Source organism: Caretta caretta, chromosome 3 (genome assembly GCF_965140235.1).
Source record: "Caretta caretta isolate rCarCar2 chromosome 3, rCarCar1.hap1, whole genome shotgun sequence".
Classification (NCBI taxonomy): Eukaryota; Metazoa; Chordata; order Testudines; family Cheloniidae; genus Caretta; species Caretta caretta.
The window spans coordinates 129,004,848-129,021,784 of NC_134208.1; the positions used below are offsets into that span (position 1 = coordinate 129,004,848).

The following is a 16,937-nucleotide window of genomic DNA, read 5'->3' on the forward strand; positions in this document are numbered from 1 at the left end:
GCAGCAGGAACAAATGATTGTCCAGGCAACAAGTCTTCATTTGCAAATATATCTAATAAAGGACATTAGAGGTGAGAATCTCAGCTGGTGTAAATCAGCCTGGCTCCACTGATTATTCAATGGTCTATTTTATTAGTCACATGAGTGGTGATGGGAGTTAATGGAACTATGCTGATTTACATCAGCTGAGAACGTGCTCTAATGAGAAGAGAAAAACAGAAATTATTGATCTTGGTTCTTCACTAATGCAGCTGTAAATCCATATAAACTCCACTGACTTTACAATGGTGTGTGATAGTAGCAGAATTTGGCACACTACAGGTAGTAGAATAGTTTTTAATAGAATTTCCTATGAGCTGACTTTTTATGTTCCATTGGAGAGGCATCTTTCTAAACAGGACCTCCTTAGAGATGCTGTCTTATATGGGTGCATAGAGAATTGCATTATTATATACAGTAGCTAGCTCTGAGTTTTCCATCGTTGTATTTATGAAGGATTAGCAGCTGTTGAGGGGTTGTTCAAGATCTGCTGTTCTATGGAAGATATGTTAAATCCAGCAATCATTTGGAGCCTGCATTTTGGAGTTTAACTGTGATAATGCTGCCCTAAATCACACAGTAATGAAAATAAACAGTGGTAAAAGCAAAACAAACCAACTGTGACCCTAACTCCTGTCCCTTCGGAGTGAATCCTGAACTTAGGGTGTCTGTACTATAAACAATACATTATAAGACTGTTATGGTATGCTCCCTTTCTGGCTGAGACCCATGGGAATTAGGCACCTAAATACCTTTGAGGTTCTGGGCCCGAGATGCTACCCTATGTAAAGAAACAATCTGGGGGTTGTTTGTTATGTAAATGTGTTTTAGCACTTCATCACTTGTCTGGTGAGTGATAAAATGGAGGCTTGTCCACATGAGGAAAATAAGTAGGTTTTAGGCATGTGAGCTAAAACAGTTCCATGGTCATATTTTGCACTAGAATAGACCATGACCAGCAGACGTTTTAAAATAGTACTGTCTTCGTATACACTGGAGGCCAAGTGGTGTTTAGCCTTAGCATAGAGCCCTGATTTCTATCAGTTTAGAACACATAGTACAAATACAGATCTCCTGTGCATGGAGTGGAGAAGTCAGAATATTCCATTCAACATCCCACAGTAAACTGATGCAGGATAAAGAAATTTCTTTCAAAACTTTACGACAAAGTCATACGCTTTTCCAAGGAGAACAGTGGATTTACTTCTCTCTCTGTCATGCTTGGTTCTCATATTTTCTACTTGCAGACAAATTGCCAACCTTTTGGTTAGGCATAATTGAATTGTATTTTACCCCTTAAAGGACAAAGTCAATTCCATATAATTGTGCACTTTCAGCTCTCTGTTTTCCCCAATGGACAGGCTCTATCCTGTTGCCATTAAAGACAATGGGAATTTTGATGTCAGTGAGAGTGGAAGCTGGTTCTGTCTAAGGCCTTGCCTACATGAAAGGCTTACTTTGAGGTGTGCCACTATAAATCCTAATGAGTTCTTGTGTAGCCTGTCCACTTTAAGGGTTTAGGCTGGTGTAATTAAATCACTTCAGTTAAATTGGTGCACATTTTCTTAGGGTAGATAAGGCTTGAGAAAAAAGACATTCTTGTCCCCTGCCTAGCTCAAATTAGAATCAGACAACAGCAGCTCCTAAACCCAAAGGTACATATTTTTCCTAAGATGATACAAAATACATATTGCATTATTTCACATAACGTAGAGTAGAATTTTCCCAGTTACAATTTAAAACATTGAGCCAGATCCCACGGCTAATCTTTACACTTCAGTTTACACCTTCCTGTTATTTATCCTGCCCTGACCTACAAGATGCAGAGGATCATGCAACTGCCTCCATGTAATATTGGCCGTGGCCTCTCTGCCACCTTGCACATGGGACTTTTGACAAGCGGATGCACCTAGCTGTGGACTCATTGGCCGTATACCACTTCTCCACCCTCTACAACCTCCCCTCCACTTTACTCAAGTGAGAGTTGCTGCATAGCATTGCCTTGCAGAGTACAAGGTGTGTGAAATCTCCATGCTTGATCTCTTTGAAGCCTGCTCTCATTGAGCAGTGGAATTGTAATAACTCAGCTGCATTTGAGTACTTTCTGGGCCCAAGAGGTGAGGTGTGGGCAGGAGGTGTCCCCATAGGAGTGAAACAGGATTCCATCACGAATATGGAAAATCTAAGCTAAATAGAGGATATGCATGATGAGACACCAGTCACAGTTAATGAGTTTAAGAGAACTTGTCTCTTGATGGACAGTTAAATCACACAGTCAAGTAATAACCTAATGCCTATACTTAAGGTATTGGAAAATCTTTCTAATGGACTGGCGTGCTGCTTGTGGTTGAGGAAATAAGCATCTGCACCTTCCAAAGACCAGCTGTGGGACCACTGACAAGCATGGGTTACAAAACCAAACTGAGAAACAAAGCAGAGCGGGAAATGCAGATGTAGAAATAATTTTCTCAGTTTAAAGTACGGTTTCGTGTATCTGCAGTTCCATAATCCTGCAGTTCTAATGTTACTGAATTACAGCAGTTAAAGAAAAAAAAAAAAGAGAAGAAACATCACCAGGACTGTGTACACTGGAGGAGAGCAATTTACAACCAGCATTAAGAACCTTTTACACAAGAGATAGTGAGAGAGTTCTATTGGAATACCATGTGCTGGGGTTACAAGATGGCAAATAATGGCATTTCATCATTGCTCAGATTTACAAAATTTTAAACTAAAATATCACACTCTGTGAGTCGATTTATAATGGAGACCATCTGTTGTATTAATTGAGGTATACTAAGAGACTCAAGACTTCTCCAGATCTAGTACCATCTTCATCATTACTTCTTTGTAGCAAATGCACACTGTAGAATATTTGTATACTTGGCGATGTTAAGTTGTAAAATACAATGTATTGGAAAGGAGGAGACACTATTTCCCTGAAGATTCAGATACAAAGGTTTTATTAAAAAAACTTTCATATTTTAAAATGGTTTTCTTATGTTGCTAGTTTTTAATTTAAAATCACCCTCATTTTAAGGAGTCCGATCTGTTAACCTACAACACAAATAAGCTAGAAATAATCATTCTCAACACCTATTGCTGGAACTTGGCTACTGCTCACTTCCACTAACATTAGCAGGACACAGGCTCTATTAAAATTCCACCCTGACTAGTCATCTTTATAAGGAGAGATTAACCATAGTCACCAATCCAAAAGGATTAAACTCCTCCTCTCATTGGTCAAAAATAACTGCGCTTCAATTTAACCAATCAAACAACAAGTGGCCACTTAGTCACCCACATTTTTAAGAGGGGTGTGAGATTCAAAGCTGAAGTTCATATTGCCCACTTCAGATCCTTTATGCATAACATTCTAATACTCAGTTGCCCACTTCAAGTTACCACCTTCAACGTGTTGCCCCTTTTGCTTAACAATCTGTCCCAATTTGTACTTAGCTCAGATGCTCTGCTTCCTTGCCCTGATCTGACGAAGAGCTCTGTGTAGCTCAAAAGCTTGTTCCTTCCACCAACAGAAGTAGGTCCAATATAAGATATTACCCTAACTACCTTTTCAGGTACAGAAAACCCCAGTGGTTGACCATATGTGCTACTGTTCTAGAAAGCTCTATTGATTACCCTGCATGTCCTTGTTGTTTAGTTTCCTATATCACTCGTGGCTCTGTTGTTGCATGAGAAAACACACAATTTATAAATAACTAAGATAAGCAATACAGAATGAGATAAAATAAATACATATATTGGTACACGTTCCATCAAGCCCCTGTGGACTATATAATATAGTAGTATCTATATAATCAGTCTCTTTTCATTATCCTTCTCGAGACATATCAAGCAGTTCCTTTTACAGGGAGAGTCCTTGCCACATGGTAAAGTTTGCATGTTTCAGGATTACTTCAGGTTAAGAAAAATGAAGAAAAGTCTGTTGGTTATCAAAGAAAATTCCTTTCACACCCATCCTACCATGTCTTTTTACCCTCCATATTGGCAGTGACTGTATTTTTCACATACGTTGCTATGCAACCAGTCAGTACATGGATCATAATATTTAAAGCAAGAGTTTAAGTTGTGCATCATCTGTGCTCAACAAATGATAACTAGTAATAAGTTATAAACAGTTCTTATCAAACTAGCTAGCGTCTCCCATGCCTCACAGGATGCAAAGAAATGTCAAAGTATTGCAGAGATTATTGTGAAGGAGTCAGAAAAATACAGTGACACATTGTCTCGCCGAGCAAATTCCTATCTCCTCAATCCCTTGCAATCTGAAATGAAGCAACAGAAAACTGTTGGAACTCTACAAATATGGCCAATATATATTCTGAAAACATGAACTTTTCTTATGAAGAAACTGCCACAGAATAATCCTTATTTAAAATTATGATTTTTCACAAAATGTTATTTGAGGCTTGTCTTTCAGTGCATCACATGATTTTATAATAACTGTTTTGGTTTCAAATTATCTTAAAGTTAGCGATAGATGATCCAGCTGCCTCCAGTTACTGCCAGGAATCTGCTTAGGCCACATTCCGGTTCCCCTGCTCATGTTTAATATCACCTTCCTCCATAAGGTGTTCCAGTGAAAACAGCAGGACTGCTTATAGAGTACAACTCGAGATAAGAGTACACAATTTAGCACTTTGCACATAAATATGGTACCAGCTTCTGTGGTACTGTCTCACCCATTAAGACAGGAAAATGGGCAGAAATCTTAATTTAAGGCTGGATCTTCTAGCCCTTACTCAAGTATTTCTGTTGGGTTCAACAATATTTATTAACAGTATTTCTATTGGCTTCGTGTGAGCAAGGGATGCAGGATTGGACCATCCTGCGCTGCTATAGTGTGTTCTGTCTAATGTCTGTGCATTCCTTTTACTCTTTTTTTCAACAGACCATAAGTGAACATACTAATATGCCTCCTATAAGCTATCTTTTCTGGCAGTTGTTTGTCGTTTTGTCTTCCCTACTCTTAAATCCCTTAGCTTGCTAGCTTGGTGGAAACTGTTTAAGTGTACAACACAAATTCTCCACTGAGGTTTGGCTACCCAACAAGTTATTCAAGTGGCTTTGTCTCATGGGGTTTCTCTTCATCCTCTGCTTTTCCAGGTTACTCCAATATCCTTGAACCTATAATTTATCATAATCTCATCTAAATGCTTTGAAATAATAAAGAGCTTAAATTGAACTTTTTTGGCTGAATGCCCTCCAAAATGTAACTTCATCAGTGAACACTCAGTATTCCAAGAGGGTGGGTTCTGTTATTCAGAGTTTAAACAGCCTTGGAGATTTTCAGTCTAGTTCGGTGTTGTGAAATTGATGTCTGCCTGCTGTAATCGGGCATATTGGCCTTACCTCTCTCAACAGGTTGGTTGTTTTGGTCTGCCTTGACTCACTTTAAGATACAACTTTCCAATGACACCAAAGTAATTTGCTCTCAACACATTTACTTTGGCAATATTACAGAGATGGATTGTGATGGTGGTGTTGGGGGAATGTTGTTTTCTTGGTTTATTTCTAAACTTTCATAACATGACAAAAGACAGGGAAGCTCAAGAAAAAAAATCAAGTGACAACTCTAGAAGTTTTCTCATTTCACGTTCCAAATGAATTCAAAGACTGGTAATGGCGAAAAAGGTTTGGCAAAATCTTGCTAGAAAGACTTTAAATGATCAGTGTCCCCACTACCTTGAAATCAAGGCACAGAAAGTACATTAAAACATGAGCTGGGGCATGGAGAACCTGGGGAATTGGTGATGAGATAAAAAGTTACTGGTTCAAAAGAATAAATGGACACAAATTGGACCTCAGGAATGCTAACATACAAAAGCCAGTGGAAGAACACTTCAATCTTCCTGGACATTCTATAACACATTTGGAAGTAGTTATACTTGAACAAAAAAACTTCAGAAACAGACTTCAAAGAGAAACAGCAGAACTAAAATTCATTTGCAAATTTAACACCATTAATTTGGGCTTGAATAGGGACTGGGAGTGGCTGGCTCATTACAGAAGCAGCTTTGCCTCTCCTGGAATTGACACCTTCTCATCTATTGTTGGGAGTGGACTGTATCCACCCTGATTGAATTGGCTCTGTCATCACTGATTCTCCACTTGTAAGGTAACTCCCTTCTCTTCATGTGTCAGTATATTTATGTCTGCATCTGTAATTTTCACTCCATGCATCTGAGGAAGTGGGGATTTTTACCCACAAAAGCTTATGCTCAAATAAATCTGTTAGTCTTTAAAATGCCATCGGACTCCTTGTTGTTTTTGGTTCAAATCCAGAGCAGGTTGGAAGTGACCAAAATTTAGTGTAATCTAATGGCTGTTCAGTGGCCATTTCAAAATGAGTTTGGTAGTCTCAGTCCAGTTACTAGTGGCCAGGATGTCCTCATTGGTCTTGACTCTAATTTTTCCCTTTGTAGGCACTCTCCACAGAGAGATCAATGATTGAGGGCCTGAACCAAATCATATTATTTAATTTATTTATACAATGGCAGGGCCTAGAGACCCCAGCTGACATGAGGGTCCTGGTGCACTGGTTACTAAACAACCACATAGTAAGAGCCCCATAGGGCTTACACTCTCACTAGAAAACAGAGAGAAAGAGTTGGAGAAGGATGGTATAGTTGTTAGTGTGGTACTTTGGATTCAGTTCCTTCCTCTGCCATAAGTTACCTGTGTGACCATGGGAAATCACATGGTTTCTCTCTGGCCCAGATCCACAAAGGTACTTAGGTGCCCAAGTCCCAGTTATAGGCTCCACTGCGATCTGCAAAACTCCCACTTGGGTGCCTAAGGTCACTCGGCAGCTAAGTTTTTGCAGTAAAAGTTTCCTTTTTGCCTAAGCTTCTACCATTGGGCACAAACCTGGTTGCCTCCCTCTAAGCGTCCAGACACCTATCTCCCATCTAAGCCTCAGAGCAATCCACAAAGTGAGGGAAGATACGTGGTCATCCACCAAACTTGCATGCAAGGTCTGGACCGTGGATCTCCCACCTCAGTGCCCAAACCATCAAGCTTCAGAGTTGTTCTTGCCCTCTCTCTGGGTCAGTGACTCCTTCATTGTTTATCCACAGTGCTCAAATCCTTTCTTTCCCTATATGTAGAGGGGGAAATTACACCCAGGTCTTCCATGTCCCAGGTGAGAGCTCTTACTACTGGATTAAAAGATATAGGCTGGGCATCACTTCCTCCTCTGGCTCACTTATGTAGAGCAAGGCAGGTGCTTAGCTCATTCTCCCTCCCAAGAAATGAGTTAGGTGTCCAAGCCACCAGTCGCCAGAGGAGGGATTCCTGGCTGTAGATCACTGCAGCCCAATCTTCAGTGCCTATTTCCGTCAGCGGGGTGGGGCTTAGTAAACTCCCTTCTCATCAGCATCTCCCATAGGCTAGCTTAGGCAGTTCCCATCTCATGTGCTGTCTTTTGTGGATATCATTCTTAGGCACATATCTCCCCATCCATTGTGTTGGTAGCCTAGGTTCCTAACTGAGGCTTTGTGGATTGCAGTGTTGTTCCTGTGATTTTTGTAGGCTCCTAAAAGTTAGATATTGCTCAGGATTGTAATCTCTAAATCCCTTTGTGGATCTGGGTCTCTGCATCTCAGTTCGTAATCTGTAAAATGGGGATATAGCACTTTCCTATAATGGTGGGTTGTGAAGATAAATATGTTAAAGCTTGAGCTGCACTCAGATGTTACAGTAGTGGGGGGCATGTGAGATCCATAGAGAAAAGAAGTATTATCATCCACATTTTACAGATGGGGGAACAGCGTGACAGAGATTTACTGTGGCTTTGCCAAGGTCACACAGGAAGTCTGTGGCAGAGCAGGGGCTTGAATCCAAATCTCCTGATTCCCCTTCAAAAGCCCCAGTACATTCTTTTTCTCTTGGGATGTCGTGTCATTGACTTCAAGGGATCAAGTGCTGGATGAGGATGGAGACCAAATTACCCTCTCATCCGTATTCTCCTCAGGGTGGACGAAGATTGCATTACCACTGTTTTTTCTGTTAGTCAATAGAGTAAGATTAAGTCTCTACAGCTCCCACTTTATTTATCTAGGGTATTTATGTAGCTCTTCCTGTCATCATAGTATCTGAGCACCACTCCAGAGAAAAAAACACACACACACAAATGACTATGAGGGGGAAGAAAATCATCGCTAAAATGCAGACACAAGGCATAGGTTTTTCTCTGTCAGTTGATGCATCTGCTCCTGAAGCTAATTACTATTAAAAAGGAAAAAGCAAAACAAAAGAGTGTTGTCAGCAGAAAAAGAATGCTTTTATTGTTTGTGAAAATTACAGTCAAATTCCAACTATATGAATATTAGGGTTTTTGTTTTTTTAAATGGAAGCTGTGAGGTTGTCTCTCCATTTACAGAAAATGATAATTATCATGTCTTACCATAAGACATCTGCATTTCCTACTTTAAATGCTAGGAAATGCACACAAACCACAGTTTAAGCATGAAAACTAAGTGGATTTATGACTGTTTTTTTTTTCTTCACTAAAAGAGAGGTGAGCTATATACAGCCAACACTTTCCTCCAGAAAAGGGAGGTATGCAAGTCTGGAGGCTTGTGTACTTTGGATGCACAAATTCTGCTTTTATTTCTCTTCCTTGCTCAAAGCTTTACCCTCTCATTAGCCTACATACATAACCTAAAGCTTTAAACTTTGCTGTATCTGACATTAATCGTAATAAAGCATCATTGCACAATTTGTAAAACGAAGCCAGCATTTCAGCTGGTTGATGACATTTTCTAAGGTCCATTTCTCTGTGACTTGTAATGCCCAGGAGGGTGATTATCTCCTGGTAACTACATGCCTTTCATACCTTATTGGTTATTCAGAAAACAGTAAAATGATAGAGAAAATTGTTTGAGGACTTAGAATCATAGAATATCAGGGTTGGAAGGGACCCCAGAAGGTCATCTAGTCCAACCCCCTGCTCAAAGCAGGACCAATTCCCAGTAAATGGTTAATGGTTAGACTTAATGGTTTCATCTCCCTGGCGGCACCAGCCCTTTTGATGCTTGGAAAATAAAATGCCTTAGTGCTCATTTCTGTCTGAAAGTGGCATAAAAACTAGTTAGGGTTAGGGAAATGTGTTTCAGTGCAAGCAGATCCTGCTTTTCTCAATTCCAGGAACAATGGTAAGTGTATATGCACCTGATAGGAGACTAAAATCCAAACTGAGGACCATTTAGCATGTTCGAAGTGACTCGGGAATTAAATTAGAGAGAGAAATATTTTTTTCCCTCTAACCTGTTGTGACTCCTAGCTAGAACAACCTGACAGAAGACTTCAACCATGGCCTATATTTGCTTCCCTCTACCTCCATTACTGGAGGAGGTTGGATGACACAGAAGCGGGGATCAGATGTCCTTCTTTGTGGTCTCTGTCCCAATGTGCCTGCAGAAACCACTCCAGTCCAAATCTGTGGGGGGGTGGGGGGGTAGTCTCTGCAGAGCAGGAAAGGGTATGCTGAGGTTGGGGATCATGGAAGAAGTCACAACCCATAACATGCCTCTTTCCAACCCTGGCAGATATATATCCTGGAGTTTAGGCAGCATTAAGTAGCCTGACATTTTACCCTGGGTGAAATTCATCTCTGTGCAGTAGGGCCAGAAAAAGACCCCTGCATGCACCACTTAAGACTCACATAACTCTTTTGAGGAATTAAGTTGGATGTTGCTGGCATATGGGTCTGTGCTGGCTGCTCTGCACAGAGATGAAAGGATTTTGCACAAGAAGACCAGTCGCAACAAGGCTCCCATGCTGGATGGAGGCAGGTCCAACCATTATCAGTCAGATACACCATTAGCTCATTATTGCAGAATGAAGCTCATGTTTTATGTAAGTATCCAGACTGAATCTGAACCTTTCAAAGTGTTGCGGCTCACCCATGGCTCCTATAAGTAGCTAATGGATCACAGTAAATCCTCATTTCTGCTTTGAAGGGGGTTTCAATTTTCCAATATCAGTATTTTTGCCTGTAAAGGCTCTGAGCAACCTCCTTTCTCTCCAGAGTAATTGTTTAATGTTCAAAGTTTCCCTAATTAAAATAATAAATTAAGTATGCACTGCAGAGATGTTTTAATTGCTAGTATTTCACGTTAATGGCTGAACCATCCAAAACCAGGACACACCAAATTATCTATTATTTAGTATACAATTAAACATTTTTTGGAGTGCACTTGGGTATATTCTCTGGCGTAGGTGATCAGGAAGTGCTTTTCATGCCATTGATGACCACTGACTGTTGGAGTGAACTTCCCAAAGTCTCATGCCTTTTTGGTTTTGTTTTTATTTTTAGTTTTTGAGAGTGGACCAAGACAAAGACCGAGAATGCAGCCTGGACTGTGCAGGATCCCCTCAGAAGTCACTTTGTGCTTCTGATGGTAGGACTTTCCTGTCCCGTTGTGAATTTCAACGAGCAAAATGCAAAGATCCTCAGTTGGAAATTGCATATAGGGGCAACTGCAAAGGTAAGCACTGCAAAGCCTGGTGTGTTCAGTATGTAGAAAATTAAACTAAATTAGGGGTGTTGTACTCTGATAATCAGCAGGAACAGTGGGGTTTTCAGGGAATGGTTTCAACCCCACTAGACAAGAGTTGACCCAAATATCTCTAAGTATGGTAAGAATGGGAGGTCTAGATCCTATTCTAAACTCTGCCACTGGGAGATGGGGCCTGATGCAAAGCCTATGAAGTCATTGGCAGTCTTTCTGTTGATTTCAGTGGGCTTTGCATCAGGCCCATGCTATGGGATCTGGTTCAAGTGTAGCTTGGTTTTCCCATGTGACAGGTTGGGGGGGGAAGTTGGTAAGGTGATGAGATGCTCATCGGAAAGATACGCTGTTCGGGCAAGTTATTATATATGAAGATACATCAGTCAGTGCAACAGAAATAAAATAAACCCAACTCCTTACAAAGCACCTGATTTTTATTTATTGCTTCAGAGGGCTAATGTGATGTTTGGTCTGGATTCTGCAAGCTGTCCTTTGCAAGTGCAGATGGCCATTCATGCAGTCCAACTTTCAGGATCAGGCCCTCTGTGCCAGTGTTTTACTGGCTGATGAGTCTTCACATTAATTGTGCTACAGTGAAAAATTCACTAAGGACCATTTCCATGAGTAAATATTTGTCTGAATTCAGAGGAACAGCTGTGTTAGTCTGTATTCGCAAAAAGAAAAGGAGTACTTGTGGCACCTTAGAGACTAACCAATTTATTTGAGCATGAGCTTTCGTGAGCTACAGCTCACTTCATCAGATGTTTACTGTAGCTCACGAAAGCTCATGCTCAAATAAATTGGTTAGTCTCTAAGGTGCCACAAGTACTCCTTTTCTATTTGTCTGAAGCAGCCACTTGAAAGTATCCCCCAAAGTTTCCAATACAAAATGATTAAATCTTGAGTTGAGAACCTTCCTCTGCTAGACACCAGTATTTTGGTGATTTCCCCTGACATCTCAAGCATCCATGTGTTTGGCTGGGCTGAGCATCTTTTTGTTTAATAAGGAAACTCAATTTTGTGAGATTAATTCAAATATCAGGTTTCAGAGTAGCAGCCGTGTTAGTCTGTATTCACAAAAAGAAAAGGAGTACTAGTGGCACCTTAGAGACTAACCAATTTATTTGAGTCCCTCACGAAAGCTTATGCTCAAATAAATTGGTTAGTCCCTCACGAAAGCTTATGCTCAAATAAATTGGTTAGTCTCTAAGGTGCCACTAGTATTCCTTTTCTTAATTCAAATATGTTTTTCTTAAAATCCCTAATTTTAAGAGACAAAATTGGTTTCTTCTAGAACTGGATTTGCAAAACTGTCTAAATAAGTTAGGAGCATATATCCCATTGAAAATGAATGGGAACTCCACTCCTAAGTCACTTGCGTGCTTTTGGAAATACCACTCATAGTCCCTATGTGGTCACTTCTTCATCTAGGGCCTGCTCCAACTTTCATTGACTTCAATGGGAGTTGGATTGGATCCTCACTGTTACTTTCTTTGGCCTGATGCTGCTATTTATTGTGTGTGGGTGGACTGCCATGCCTGGAAAGATCCCTTTTGAAGTCAGTAGGGCTCTGGGTAGGAACAGCAGTTTGCCTGTGTGCAAGATGTTGTAGGATTGAGGCCTTTGTTTATTTCCCTCCAGTTCTTTGCAATTTCCTGAAGCAAGTGTTCTTACGCCCTTTGCATATTTATTTAGACACATAACTGCACCTCTCTTGAAGCCTGATTCTGTGAAGTGATGAGCACTCACAATTCCCTCTGAAGTAAACGAGAATGGAGACTGACCCAGCCCTTGCTGGACTGGGTCCACAGTTAGGATTTTCCTGCGTGTTCCTCAGAAATAGGAACCAAACAGATTCCTGTTTGAGGCTTCCTGCCTACTGCCTTAAGTACTTTCCATTGAGGCGGGCAGGCTCATTCTTCTACTTCTTAATTACATTCCTTTTGCTAGAAAAAACATGTTTGTTTTGATTCAATTTAACAAACAAAAATAATCACCCAGGAGGTAAATCCATGGGTTTAAATGACAAGAAAGAAGTCTTTTAAATTTGTGTTCATTTTGAAATCCAGTGAAATAAGTTTGAGATGGTAGCAAAACCTCATTCTCCTTCCCTAGTTCCTTCATTTGTTCTATCAGTTCTCCTTCTCCCCTAAGTTCAGAGACACTGGGCAATGGGATGTCCCAACATTTCAGTTCTATTATTTAGTGATCTAAAACATTTACATGCTGGTCATAGAGACGTTGGGCTGGCATGCTTAGAGAAATGATGACATGCTTCCTCTCTTAAATGCAGGGCTTGATTTCCTTCTCAGTGCTCTATTTTATTTATTTATTTATTTGTTAAATATAAGTATAACAGTGATCACAAAGCCTTCCCTTCCCTTACACTCGAATAACAACAACAAAAAGTTTGAGACCACCCAGACTCAACCTCTTGGAGACAATTTTCTACTTCATCTCTCTCTATTAGCTCCGACAAGCCTCTAAAGCACCCAGATTGCTCTAAGAGACACTCTGTCTCCTCCTCCCCCTAGAGGAAACATCATGCTAGCATTGTATTAGCTGATGGCCCTACTTCCTTATATGAACAAAGAAAACATAATGGAGTTACTTGAGCCTAAGTGCCCGTTGCTTCCACTGACAACAGGAAGAATTATTGTAAACACTTCGTGTTTGCAAAAAGAAAAGGAGGTGCCACAAGTCCTCCTTTTCTTTTTGCGAATACAGAGTAACACGGCTGCTGCTCTGAAACTTCGTGTTTGTGCACTCTACATATTTAAAACACTGTGCACTCTGTGAAGTAAAATGGTTTTGCATACTTTTTTCTTCATTATTTCTCCATGCAATTTACCAAATGCACTGACAATGGCAACTACAGAATGCTTCTTTCCCCCATAGAAATATATAGAATTTCCCTATGCAAAGCCTGTGGGGATCAGTTCTAGCAATGCTTGCAAATTTTTGCAGCAGTTGGTGATATATCAAAGTTTGTGGAAGTACTTTATTGCTGTGTACGTTTTCACCTATAGCATTTTAGCACAATTGTAATCCTGGCATCTGACCCCCCAGCTCTACTTGGGCAGCTTAAATATTACCGCTAGTTGCCACACACAGCTCAAGGTAGTGCTTTTTGTCTCTCAGCTCAATGAGCACTAAATTCACTCAACTTTAAATTTTATTTTTCTATATAGATGCTATACTGCTTTGGGGCATAAGCACTGGTTGTACTCCTGATGAATATCAGTGAGAAAGAGACTACTCCTATTTTCACTTTTAATTCCATATTTAATTTAATCTAATCAAAACAGCCTTGGGGTGTGCAGTGACATGCCACTTCACTCCTGCCCGTGGCAGCAATCCTCTGAACTAACTCAAGCTGCGCAAACAAGTTGGCGCACAGAAAAAGGGAGGCCAACTGGTCTCACTGCAGTTTCAATCTTTGCCTCCCACCTTGCTACACTGTCACCTTTGATAACCCCAATCAAACGTTCTACTGGAGGTGCTGAGACAGACTCCACTTCATCCAACTGCCTATGAGGAGCGGAGCTTGTTGTTGCAGGTGATGGATTGATTAGTTAAAGAGCAGAGATTTTTAGTAGAGCTGACTGAGAACATTTTCATGAAAATTGAATTCTGTTTACATGCCTGTTTTTGGACCAAAACCTGAGAGTCTCGATTCAGGAACGGGGGGGAGACTCAGGTTCAAATCCATACATGCCTGATTCCGAGCGGAATTTTTCAACCCTGATTACTTTGAATCCGGCAGAGCAGGGACTTGAGCCTGAGTCTCTCTCTTACCTTCTCCCCCAATAACTTCCCAACTAAAACTTCAGCAAAACTGATACATCTCCATGAAATATTTTGGCTTTGATGCAATTTCATTTTTGTCCAAAATGCTGTGACCAGCTCTGGTTTCAGGTCAGCATCCACACTGATCTCTTGTGGCCGTCTCTGCCAACTAGCCTCTCTGAATAACTTGTAGTCAGTATTTTCTCTTAAGCCTTTTACATGCCTGTTTACACAATCAAAACTGGGATATTTTACATACACAATAAAGTTTGAATCAAATTCAAATTAATGTCTCCTCACATTCTTTTCTCCAAATATTAGCCCCAGACATATCTCTCCTCCCGCAAAAGCCAAGAATTCACAGTGACTTTCTTCTTTGTCCAATTCTGTTATCAGTATTTGCTTGATATATTTATTTTGAGACTGTCAAAAGACTGGAATTACAGAGATACCGTTGTCTTAAAGAACTTATTGTTTTCTCTATTGTTTTTGTTAATTGTTTAGGTTTCATTTACCAGGAAAAGTTAACATTTAAGGGAATTCGTTAGCACCATGGGGGAAGCTATTTTTAAGTTTGGATTTTAAGTGAGACAATAAAACCTATTGACAGAACTTTAATCCCAGTCTCCTTTCTCCCACTTCTGTCCCCTGTGCCCTCATGCCTGTAACAGGCACTTAAATAGCTGTGTGTGAATTTTTGTTTTTTAAGATAATAAAGTAAAGGGAGGATGAACTGGTCTGAAATGAGGTACTTCATGAGCCCCACACCCACCTTTGACCAAAATTAGAACTTGCCTAATGGACTCTTTTAATGTTAAGAAAAACAACAACCCTGCAATTCATTTTTCTCTCTATTATTTTTCATTTTTGTGCACTCTTATGCTTCCAGGCAAGGCTGGAACCAGATGCTGAAGTGCTGGAAACATTATGAGAAGTCTGATTCTTGTAATATTTCCAGCCCACTTTTGTAGCTTCAAGAGGTTCAGCTAGTTTGAATAAACTTTAGATGAACAGCCACATTTTTGGATGCTTCTCCAAACCAAACCTAAACTCTGAACTTCCCTCACTAGAAACAGACATTTGGTTGTGCAAGAAAATTGGTGCGAGCTGAGAAGCATTATTATTTGTGTTACAGTTGAACCAAGAAGAACTAATTGTGATCAGGGCCCAATGTATATAGACATAGAAGGAGACAACCCCTGCCCTGAAGTGTTTACAATCTAAATAGACAAGAGTGGGTGAAAGGAATAACAATAGTTCCTATTTTACAAATGGACCACTGAAACACAGTGAGATTAAGTGACTAGCTGAAGGTCACACAGGAAGTTTGTCACAGAACCAGGGATTGCACCTAGATTTGGGACAGTAGTCCAGGGCCTTATTCACAAGACTGTCCTGTTATACTTTACTTAAACCTACTGTTATAACCAGTATAACCTGGAACTCTACTCTATTTGAGGCTTGATCCTCTGAGGTGCTGATCCTGTGAGGTTGATGTGCCTCAACTTCTGTTGAAGTCAGTGGGAGTTGAGGAGTCTTGGAACCTCGAAGGAGTGCTCCATGCTTTTACAGGATTGACTCTTGATGCTCTGTAGGTAAATATGAACCATCTGAGCTAAAATTTCCTGACCCTGACCAAAACGAGTGCCTGAGTACACCCAAATATGGCACTTAAAAAATAATTTGAATAGAAAAGTCACATAATTGTCTACAAACAACCTCGAGATCCTGTCATCTGGACCCTTGAGTCATGCAGAGCCCCTTTATAGTTAGTAAAAAGAAAAGGAGTACTTGTGGTACCTTAGCGACTAACCAATTTATTTGAGCATAAGCTTTTGTGAGCTACAGCTCACTTCATCGGATGCATACTGTGGAAAATATAGTATGCATCTGATGAAGTGAGCTGTAGCTCACAAAAGCTTATGCTCAAATAAATTGGTTAGTCTCTAAGGTGCCACAAGTATTCCTTTTCTTTTTGCGAATACAGACTAACACGGCTGTTACTCTGAAACCTGTCTTTATAGTTAGTGGAGCTTTGCTCAGCACAGGAATCTGCTGTCAGGATGCTGCCAAAGGGTACAATCTTGTAGTTAATGGGAGTTTTTCTCAACTAAGAACTGAGTCGAGATCATCCCTTAAGGTTTGCACTTGTGGAGGGATCAAAAGTGGCTGGCCTATGTGGAAGTGGGGAGTTGCACTGACATAATCTTTAATCCCCTCATAAACTTCCCAAAGACCTTGTGTTGTCCTTGGAGCTCTATGGTTTCTGAGGAGTGAAAATGTGGGGCGGAGGAAGGTCATAGGGTGATGTGAAACTTTCTCTCCAGGGCTTCATACCCTACCAATCCTGCCCAGAACTCCTCTGCATTTAGATTGCATGGATACTTTCTCCACCCACAGAAGCCCCCCGAGAGTTGCAGGTGGGGTTGCCATGGCATCAGAAATCCACCAGAGCCGTGCTGCCAGGGAGGGTGAGGAGGGAGCCTGGGCTACCCGCCTTCTATGCTTGCCCACAATGAGACACCTTTCAGCTTGTCTGACCCCTCCATTTCTCTCCCCCAGTCTTTTCTT

General features: G+C 40.7%; 1 protein-coding gene across 2 annotated transcripts in view; it reads left to right on the plus strand.

Moving 5' to 3' along the window:
• SMOC2 (SPARC related modular calcium binding 2) overlaps nucleotides 1-16,937 on the plus strand; it is a 178,151-nt gene that overhangs the window by 47,453 nt on the left and 113,761 nt on the right. For both annotated transcript variants that reach the window (XM_048843976.2, XM_048843977.2), the window contains exon 2: nucleotides 10,382-10,553. In XM_048843976.2, the coding sequence (XP_048699933.1) occupies nucleotides 10,382-10,553 (172 nt within the window). The remainder of the gene's footprint in view (nucleotides 1-10,381; nucleotides 10,554-16,937) is intronic.